The 11,502-nt window shown below is 39.5% G+C and overlaps 1 protein-coding gene and 1 pseudogene across 1 annotated transcript; both read left to right on the forward strand.

Moving 5' to 3' along the window:
- Positions 1–1,075: 1,075 nt before the first annotated feature.
- LOC136277001 (uncharacterized) lies at positions 1,076–2,494 on the forward strand. Its single transcript, XM_066158582.1, is given in 4 exon segments — positions 1,076–1,146; positions 1,495–1,594; positions 1,596–1,644; positions 1,851–2,494. Coding segments are annotated over 4 exon segments (864 nt in total).
- A 1,665-nt stretch (positions 2,495–4,159) lies between these two features.
- LOC136284105 (uncharacterized) lies at positions 4,160–6,374 on the forward strand (annotated as a pseudogene).
- The last annotated feature ends 5,128 nt before the right edge of the window (positions 6,375–11,502 follow it).

Raw genomic sequence — 11,502 nt, forward strand, 5'->3', positions numbered from 1 at the left:
AATAATTATTCGATCTCAAAGAAAAACATTTATAATTAGCAATCAGAACAAATGCAAATCAAGTTTTTATCTCGTGGCTAAATTCAAAAGCTTCGATGTAAACTTACTTCTGTGGCGGGTCGTTACAACAGTCTCACTTTACAGGTTAGCAGATTCTTCAGAAAAGTGGATTTAGAGACAGAAAAATAATAACAAGATAACTTCTTTCTCTCTCCGATTCTGCGGAAAACTGATTTGAAACATAATAACCTAACGCTTTTAAATTAATGCATAGAATTAATGTCAATCCCAATTCTTGTCATCGAATAAATCTATCAATAAGAGGCAACGCCTACTTGATAAACGAAACATATATTGCTATCAAATTTTCCAACGAAATCTCATCTTAATTTTCAAAAGTTCAATGTGAAGTTATGTTTTCTCGATGGATGTTTTCAGAACTATAGGATGGGTTGTTTAAAAGAATTTTTTTCGAATTTTCCAAGTTCTCACCGCTGAATAACATTGATGGTTTTGCATGTGGTTTTCGGTTTTGATCGAAATCTCATGCGGGGTTTCGGTTTTCGCTGATTTTTGGAAGCTTTCAGAATTTCTTCTTCCCTTAGAAGCCACAATGCTTGTTTCGATAAAAAATATTTCCCTTTTGGGCCCTCGTAACAACTTCCTTCACGGTGAAAAGCGCTTCAAATCTTCAAGCATAACTCGGACGATTTACATATAACACAATATAGTGCTGTCGATCGCAAGTAAAAACTGATAAAAAGAGCATTTTTAATTTATCCATGTAAAAAGCAGTACTAAATGAGATCCAGAATTATGTGCAGTAAAGAGGTTGTCAGCACTGATCTACATTTGTTTCAGCTTGAAACTCGATCAACTTCCATTGTGGCTGAAAGGACACAAATTTAAGCTCTGCCAGCTAGAGAGTACTTACACAAGTAACGAGCCCCCTTTGAGCACGGACGAAGGTTGATTACACGAGTTTTTTACATCGTCAAATTCGCCAAACCAAGTCCTCTCTTGACCAAACATAATCAGCCTGTAGAAACGGTCCTAGCGAATTCAAAATTTCAGAATGAATATTCGCACCTTGCACATTATTTTCACCTGGGCTTGCTTGTCATCCATAACTTTTCAAACAACAAGGTGAGGTAATAAATTTATACTGTATCGTTCATCAATTTGATCTTCGTATTATTTGCTATCAAATTCCCTTCCTGATTGGGGAACACTTTATAGGAGGTCAAGGAACTCGTAAGAATTTGCCCTCTCAAGGAACACGTGGCTTCGTTACTAAGCTGGTAGTATCACCAACAGATTATCTCAGAGGAAAAAGCTTTGTGGAAGCCTGAATTTTTTTGTGAAAGCTACATTTTTTTGTCTAATTGCCTATGTAGCGTTTGCCATAATCAGTTTACCCCAATACGAGGAAAAGACTTGGTCACCCAGTGAAAACTGTTAGTACTAATGACATGGACTTTCTTTATGTCTCAGCGGACAGGATCAGACAAGGTTCAAAGTGCTTGAGATGGACTCGAATGGAACACTTTATCTTCACAAGACTTCGTTGCTGTGCACGAGAGATATTGTCAAATTAACGTCTGACTGAAGGGAAATATCAACTTGCTGAACCGAGCAATTTAGGTAATAAACAAACCTTGCTTCGATTTGAGCTAAGAATTTAGGAGCTATTAGAATAATGAGCTATGCTTGTTCGAGGACACGTATCATGTCTAGTTATCAGTTCAAACAATGCAAAGTATTGCTTCCCTTCAGTTATTTTCAAATTTCATCTCAACAAGGTTAGAGATGTGTTCATTGTATTTTCGTTATCTTAATTGCCTCTACAGGATTGTCCAAAGAATTTGCAGTGTTGAATTGTAAGGATCTGAAACAGAAACTTCCTTCAGCTCAATCAGGTGTCTATTGGATAGACCCGGATAGTGGTTCTCATGGTAACGCCTTTCAGGCCTACTGCGACCAACAAACGGACGGAGGAGGCTGGACACTAGTTTGGAGTTACACTTTCACAGATTACTCAAGTTTCCTGAATGGGGGAAATGCTGTCACCCCTCGTCCATCTTGGTCAGCTAGTACCGCTACCGTTCGAGTGTCCACAACAGTACCACTGGGTGAGACGCATTATGAGGCCATGGACTTTGCTTTGTGGCGCAGCATTGGTGAGGAAACCCTGATCAAGAGCAACATCAACAACTGGATCGCATGCAAGGAAGGTTCTGGTAGCATAGTGAAACAGAAGGCGGGATCAATCACTTGTAAACTGGTTAAACAGGTTTCTGATCAATGCCCCAGTATAGTGCCGAGATCATTAGTGTTGCATAATGATGGAATGTATCTTTCCAGCAGTAGTCTTTATTATTACTTCGATGGTAACACAGGCGGGAGCATGCCAACGCATGATCCATGCGGAAAGAATCAAGGCAATCATTTGAAAGGTGTGGCTAATCCACATGGAAATATTTTTATTCGTTAAACGAAGTGTGAAGTGTTTTATTACAGGCATATTTTTCCACTAATTTTGTTCGCTAATTTTTAGTTTTGATAATTTTATACCTGAAAATGAAATCATATCAATTTATTTTCGATAGGAAATAAACGTAAATGCTAGTGTTGATGACACCAATTCTGATTTTACTCCTCAGTTTGTTGTTATTTTATTATTTGTTCAGCCCTTCGGTATGCTAACTTTTCTTACAACAACACCACGGATTTTGGTATCCATTTACAGTTCTTGCTATCGTCGCATGATACTCTAACAAACCTTATCATTTGCTCATATCATTTTTACGAGGTCAATTTATAAGTTTGCCCAACAAAAGAAATCGAGGCTTTATTGTACTTATCATCCTAAATACTATTATAACAAGAAAACAGGCTTGTTTTCTGAAATGGAAATCTGGTAACAGCGACTCCAGGGTTTCCTCTGACCAACCAACGATAAATTCCATTCCAAATTGTCAAATAGTTCTGTCTTGGTCACTCAAATGAGCTTCCTTTGAGTAGCTTTTTGACACTTTGTCACAGACCATATTTTTACGATCGTCTTACGCATGCGCGTTGAAGTCGAACTAGGAGTCTGAAGAAACGAAGAGCATGACTATAAAAGACAAATAGTTCTCGAGGACATGAAGATGTGTTTATTAGTGAAGGTGGTGGTGGTGGTGCATGAAAGGGGGGGGGGGAGGGATAGTGAATGGAATGGAAATTTGTGTATTCCGATAAACATCACAGTGCTTTTGATCTCTTTTGGCTGGGAAATAAGTTATGGATAATGTAACCCCTTGCCCCTTTCAACTCTCTGGGGTAAACAGCACTCATGGTTTCATCCTGTAAATCAATACACTGCCATGTAGACGGGTGTTGAGAATAGAGAAATATCAGTTAAGAAATATCTTTTGATTTAACACCAAATTCTAAGAATTAATGTCAGGTATAAACAAGGTATCGCAGACAGTGAGGGGAACGCACATTAACACCGTGAAAGATAAACAGCTGGACTTTTTTTTCTCTTTTTCTGACTAGCTGTATTGGATTTATTCCATGTAGCTCCTGACGAAAACCATTGCGGCGTATTTGTGAATTTGATCTTTGATGTTGATGTGTGAGATGTAGAACCAAAAAGTTTCACAAATTCTTTTGAAGTTGTATGTTTGCAACACTTTTTTCTTTCCATGATAGGATAGAAGATCATTGATCTGTGTGGGAATTGGAAAATGACCGTAGACATTCCGTGAGGTATAAAATTTAAACAAACACCTTTTATTTCCAATTCGTGAGCTTGTGCAGAAGTGCGTCATAAGTCTTTAGAAAGCGAGACTTTGATATTCACGTACTCATCCTACATACTTTAATAACAAGTATGTGGAAATCTGGTAACAGCAATTCTTGATTTCCTCTGACCAACGAACGACTGGTTCCATTTCGAATTTTCCGATAGTTCTGTCTATATCACTTATATATTGAGCTTCCTCTGGGTAGTCCCCTTATACACTTTGTCACTGACCGTATTTTGCGATAGTCTTACGCATGCCTGTGCAACTCTTAATAAAAGCGTGGGTGAGTGTATGAACGACTAACATGAATGTGGACTATGAGTCCTCGGTCCTGATTACGTGAAGGGGATTTTTAAAATGCGATAATGGTGGTAATGGGGAAAAGGGGAAGGGAAACGGGATAGAAATTTGTTTAATTTATTTGTCGGTACCGACTGTCAATTGATATTTTCGCAAACTATGCGCTGATCTCTTTTGGATGGAAACAAATCACGGATGCCGTGAATAATTTCTGTGACCCTTTAACTCTTTGGGGTAAACAGAACCTGATTTCATCCTGTAAAACAATTCACTGCAATGCAGACAGATGTTGAGAAAAGAGAAGAATGTCGGCTAAGAAATATTTCTAGATTTTACACCAGATTCTGAGAATTAATAAATAATAAATAACAGTTATAAATAATGTATTGCAGACAGTGAGGAGAACCTACATTTACAACATGAGAGTTAAACAGCTCAAATTTCTTCTCCTATTTTGGAATTTGGTCTATTCTAAATAGTTTATCATGAAAAATTAATGACGCCTTTTTTAACTCCACCGTTCTCAGCGGCACATATTATGCTGTTCGCAACTGTGGGTACTTCTCCCCTCTCCCCCAGAGATGCTGCACCATTGAAACATTGAGGAGAGACGTAGGTGCGTTGTATAACATTTAAAATTAGAGAAGATTAAATGACACGCGTGAGACAGATTCTGTCGAGGGTATAAATAGCTTTTATAGCCGTATTAGTATTTGAAACTGGATCCTCATTCAGCGATGCCGATTTTAACATTAGAGAATTTCCAGACAAGTTAATTAACAAGTGATGACAATCCTGTCGTTATTTTCTCATTTTCGAACATAACTTAGCCTATATCAATTAGGTAATTCATTGTTATCAACTGAGTTGATAACCTAAATTGGCCACCATAAAGAGTTTCAAAGCTGAAGTTTCGATCAGAACGTTTCAATTAGATCGAGTAAAGTCCTTAATTCAGTTCAACCAACGCCAACATCAGTCAAGGCTTCAACTTCAAGTTGTGCAGTCTCGAGACAATCCATCGGCAGAATAGAGAATTATTACCATCTGAATTTGGATACCAAGCTCGACAATGCTTATTCACGTAATCACTTCTTGGTTTTTCTTCTTAACTTGCAGCTTGATTATTTCAACGTCAAGGTATGATCAAAGTTTTGTTTTACTTGATTAAATCGATCGTCTCGACATAAACCTAACTGACCATTGCGCTTTGAATGAAAGTTTTATTTCCATCAAAAAAGCTCAGAGCTTGCAAATACAAACGTAAAACATTCAACTTTTTTTCAAGTCGATCCATGACCGAACTACAGATGTTTTCTTTGATGCCGTTCATAGCGAATCATATATTTCCCTTAGCTTTCGAGGGTCGGAAGTTGTCCATAGACGCGTTTGTTATGTACCTTATGATCCACGTGCAATGATTGAGTGATTGAAAACTTATTCAAAGGAAATTTCAATCAGTATTCGAGTGAAATTCGGGATACCAGCGGTTAAGCTTTACTACGCCCTGTGATTGGTCGAGCGCCTCCTTCTCAACCAATCAAATGCAAACTCACTCACATACTCGCTCGCGCCCGCTTTGTTAGCCCCTGTGACGGTGGGTAATTAGAAAAATAAATATGTAGTTCTTTTAACCAAATGACTTCTCACATAAAATGCTCACATTATATTTTATATCTAACAAATCTTACTTGATAGCTGTAAACTGATAATTTCCCATCATTCCTTAGCGGGCAGTATGCACCAAGGTTCAAAGTGCTTGTTAGGCCTATTGCGACTAACGAACCGATGGAGGAGGCTGGACACTAGTTTGGAGTTACACCTTCACAGATTACTCAAGTTTCATCGGTATCAAAAACGCTGTCACCCCGCGTCCATCTTGGTCAGCTAGTAACGCTGACGTTCGAGCGTCCACTGAGTGAGACGCATTATGAGGCAATGGACTTTGGTTTATGGCGCAGCATTGGTAAGGAATTCTTGATCAAGAGCAACATCAACAACTGGATTGCATGCAAGGAAGGTTCTGGTAGCATAGTGAAACAGAAGGCGGGATCAATCACTTGCAAACTGGTTAAACTGGTTTCTGACCAATGTTCCGGTGTAGTGCCGAACTGGGTAGGCTCAAATAGTATTGGAATGTATATTTCCAGCGGCAGCACTTATTATTACTTCGATGGTGACACTACAGGGAGTTGGCCATCACATGACCCATGCCCAAAGGGTGAAGGTACCTATGTCAAAGGCGTGGCGAGTCCACACGGAAATATTTTCATTCGTTAAACTTGACCACAAGCAGGGTTACATACGAATAATAATAAGAGTTTTAATCATGGCTTGTAATCCTACGTATAAGATGTTCGCTTTTGATCGCTAGTTCGTAACAGTAATCAAAGATTTCTGAGACTGAAAATTTATATTATATTATATCAAGGACATGAAAAAGTGCGATAAACTTGGTTGTTTTAAGAAAATCAAAACCTCATTCCATCAAGTGCTAATTGGCGATCTGGTCTTCAAACTTAATCCTGGTCCTGAGGGATGCGGTATATCAACAATTGTGAAATCACGCCATCAAAATAATGGAACTTTACGGGCGTCTCAATCACGTTCTTTATTGTCTAAATCAACAACTAGGAATGTCTCAAACTTTACTAAAGTGCATTGTTTGTCTGCCAACTATGTAAATGGGGTCTTTTTGTCATTTTGTCACATGAATGCCCAGTCAGTGCGCAACAAGACAGCCGATTTTGTAGATTACGTCTGTGAACGTAGATATGATTTGGTTGTGATTACCGAGACGTGGCTCCAGCCCCATGATGATGCGCTAAGAATAGAACTGTGTCCTCCTGGTTACAACTTTATTGACCTTCCACGACAAGAACGGACAGGTGGAGGCATTGGACTACTGTACAAGGATTCACTTCGTGTTAGCACGACTCGAGATGGAATTCAAGAGTCGCTTGAATTTTGCGAGTTGTTGGTCCAAACGTCGACTTCCCGCAAGATACGGCTTGTGATCGTCTACCGTCCACAGAATTGTGATGACCACCACAGGGTTCCCATTAACACTTTTCTGATGGAGTTTTCTGACCTGATGAAGTCCACTATTCTATCCAAAGAGCCTTTGATTGTCGTTGGTGATTACAACATACATGTGGATGTTCCTAATGACACTGATGCACTTAAGTTTTTAGATCTGCTTGAGTCTCTCGGTTTGGAGCAGCATGTGACAGAGCCAACGCACATACGTGGTCACATCCTGGATCTTGTTATAACAAGAAAGATTGAGGATATTCTGGCGAGTCCACCACGCGCCTGTCGCTATTTCTCCGATCATGCAGCTGTACATTGTCATGTTGCCATAAGTAAGCCTTCATTTCAGACTAGGATAATAAAGTTTAGGAAAACTAAATCCTTGGACGCTGAGAGCCTATCGAACGATGTAGTACTTACAGGGCTATGTGATCGAGGTAATAGCGATCCCATCACCCCACTGGACTTGGATGTACTTGTAGAGGATTACACGACCACACTCTCTCAAGTTCTTGATCGTCACGCACCTTTAAAAACCAAAACAGTGCGGGCTAGGCCCAAGGTACCCTGGTATACCAGTGAGATAGCCGAGGCAAAAAGGCGACGCCGGAAAGCAGAACGGAGATGGAGAAGAACACGATCACAGGAAGATTTGTTGGCATTCAAGAAACTCAAGAACCACGTTACTTATTTAAGTACACAGGCTAAGCGTGCTTTCTACTCAGACTTTGTGAACGACAATAGTGAAAACCAAGGAAAGCTATTCAGGGCCACTCGATCATTGTTACTTCCTAGGAATGAATTGTGTTTTCCAGAATGCACGGACAACTCAATCTTAGCCAACGATATCGGGCGGTTTTTCGACCGTAAGATTGCAAAGATTCGGGCAGAGCTTGATGCGTGTACTCTTCATCCTGGGGCGGTGGCTGAGGATAAAGTGTTTATAGGCGATAGGAAACTTGATCATTTCAATACGTATTCTGTGGAAGATATAAGGAAGCTGGTCAGTAGATCATCGAAGAAAAGCTGTCAACTTGATCCTATGCCGACCAATTTAGTAGTCGGCATGTCCGATATGCTTCTCCCCATCATCACTAATGTCGTGAATTCTTCACTTTCCTTGGGACACTTTCCATCTGATTGGAAAACGGCCCTTGTGGATCCAAGACTGAAGAAGACCAAGCAAGGGACTTCCTTATCCAATTTAAGACCTGTGAGTAATCTGCAATACCTCTCTAAATTGGTTGAAAGTGCAGTTTATGATCAGACAACCGATCACGTTACTCAGTCGGGTTTGTATCCCATCCTCCAGTCAGCCTATCGACTTGGTCATAGCACAGAGACTGCCCTATTGAAGATACAGAATGACATACTAGCTGCAATGGACAATCAACGAGTTACTCTTTTGGTATTGCTAGACCTGAGTGCAGCATTTGACACGATTGACTACCAAGTGTTGTTGAATCGCCTGTGCGTGACGTATGGAATTACAGGTACCGCTCTTAAATGGTTTCACTCGTATTTATCAAACAGGAAACATTCGAGTGACTTTGATCTGCCTCAAGGGGTACCTCAAGGATCATGTCTTGGTCCCTTGCTCTTCACGTTGTACGCAAGTAAGCTCTTCGACCCGTCTCCCTAACGTTCACGCATAGGCTGATGATACGCAGCTCTATATCTCATTTAAGCCGGATGGTTCTGCTACTGAGACGGATGCTGTTGACGCTCTACAAGCTTGCATCAGGGACATAAGAACCTGGATGGTCCAAGACAAACTTCGGCTGAACGATGCTAAGACCGAGTTTCTTATTATAGGTACACGCGCACAGTTAAATAAGGTTATGATAAGTGACTTGCAAGTAGGTAAGGTAAAGGTTTCTGCGGTTTACTCTGTTAGAAACCTGGGTGCTTGGTTTGATGCAAACATGAATATGACCACACATATTAACAGCATATGTCAGAATATTTATTACCATCTACATAACATCCGGCGTATTAGAAAGTATTTATCATATGATAATAGGAAGTCCATTGTACAGGCTATTATAATGTCACGATTAGACTATTGTAACGGTCTATTATATGGTACGCCCGCTGGTCATCTTGGTAAGCTGCAACGCCTGCAGAACGCGGGTGCTCGGCTGGTATGTACTATATCTAGGTATGATCCTATCACACCATCCCTGATCAACCTGCACTGGCTTCCGGTTACCCACAGAATAGAATTCAAGATAGCAATGCTAGTTCACAAATGTATCTACGGCGTCGCACCACAATATCTTTCAGACTTGATAAAAATCAAAGAGAGCTCGCGGTATCAGTTGAGATCATACCGGGGCATACTCCTAATGGACAATACCTATAGAACAAAAAAGACACTCGGGGATAGGGCGTTTGAAAATGCTGCGCCCAAAGTATGGAATCGTCTCCCTCTAGAAATTAGACAATGTCAATCATTGAACATTTTTAAAGTTTTACTAAAGACACATCTTTTTAAATTAGCTTTTTATTAGTTCTTTTATTAACTCATATTTTACTTTTATTGTTTTCCGAAAATTGTAAATTATTATTATTATTATCATTATTTGGACTAGCCATTTATTACTTTAAGATTTTAGTGTTGTAATGCGCACTCGATCATATCTTTATCGCATGCTAGACTGCGCAATATAAGAAATAAACATTATTATTATTATTAACATTTCATTTCAATTTTTTATTCTTTCTTTGGTTTTTGAGTTTTTGCTTGACTGTAATAAATAGACATTAAGGTCAGACATGGTTTGACACTACTCTGGTTTGAAGATTTAATAAATGTAAGCGAGAAGTTACAATTCGTAGACCCAACGTTTCGACACTCCTGTCTAGTGCCTTCATCAGGGGTGATCTAATCGCTGCTACAAGAGGTCCTTTTATGTGATAACAAATTAGCTGCCCTTTTTTCTGACGAGGTGCAAATAGGCGCCAGGTAGTAAGCCGCCATGATCACGATTTAAACAAGACAATATGGTATTTCAACATTTGTTTCATTACTTTTAGTTCTTACTGCAGGACACTTAACCAACCTTCAACCCTCTCACGCACAGAAGTGGTTAACACAAAACCTCTCTCCATGTTATGCATACTTTATCCAGTGAACAGGTAACGAGAATACTCAGCCTTATTGGGAAGAAGTTGTTGTCTTGACCTTATATCAAATTCTCATAACTAATTTACAAGGAAATACTCATCAGCTAAAGGGGAGAATTAAGAATCAGATCTTGGAGTTAACCGACAATGATGAGTAAGAAGTACTTTTTAGCTATATTCTGAACAAAAATACTTTTGACAAGATAAACACATAAGTTGAGCCCGTAATAAAATGTGAAACTTTTAAGTGACATGTTCTTGAACAGTGGGGCTAAACGCAGTATCACAAATTTAAAAACATTTCTGTCATCGTAAGGAAGACCAATTTGTAAGCGCATGAAAACAAAGAACGGAGCGTGGGAGGGTCGCTTCCGACCAAAGACCGACACGTCGCATTCAGAACTTTTTCAAATGCTCTGTCTGTATCATACTGACACTTCCCTTAAGATTTTTCTGCTGGCCTAAACTGAGTATAAGAACGAATGGTAAAACTAAATTATCCGAAGTTATGAAGCTCTTACAACTTTGATTAAGATAAAGTGATTTGATTTTAAAAGAAACAGGTCCTTTAACCCTTTACCTCCCATGAATGACCAAGAGAGAATTTCTCCTTACAATATCAAAACAATATCATGCATAGAAGTGATGAGAATAGAGAAAAAAAATCAATTCGGGGATTATTAGTTGATCCAATACCAAATTCTCCAAACTAACATCGAGAGAACTATATGTCAGACAGTAAGGAGAATTACTAATGAGATCTTGGGAGCATGAAGTACAGAATTCAAGCGAAAAGAAGTGTTTTGTGAGACCAAGAGTATGTGTAAGACTGGGGAGAATTAGTCTTAAATGACCTGATGGTGACTAGACGCCATATTTGTTTATTGAAATACCAGCATTCCGTAATTACATCTAAGCTTTAACTAGATGCCATAATTACTAAATACAACTAGAAATGCTACAATCCAATAACTTCATTACATTATCATATGGAAATGTGGTTAGCCGAGTATTTTTGTACGCGGAAAAACGACCTTGGCCAATAATCCCAATATTGGCCCAAGGTCGTTTTTGTACGGACCTCACTACACCCGGTCTGCACTGCCGGGAACTTGAGCCAATAATCTCAATATTGGCCCAAGGTCGTTTTCGTGCGGACATCGTTACGTTCCGCACGCACTGCCACAACCTCGGGCCAGTATTTCCCAGTAAGGCCCTGTCGCTCCGTCAGCATATGGTTAATTTA

The sequence above is a fragment of the Pocillopora verrucosa genome, chromosome 11 (genome assembly GCF_036669915.1).
Source record: "Pocillopora verrucosa isolate sample1 chromosome 11, ASM3666991v2, whole genome shotgun sequence".
NCBI classification, from domain to species: Eukaryota; Metazoa; Cnidaria; class Anthozoa; order Scleractinia; family Pocilloporidae; genus Pocillopora; species Pocillopora verrucosa.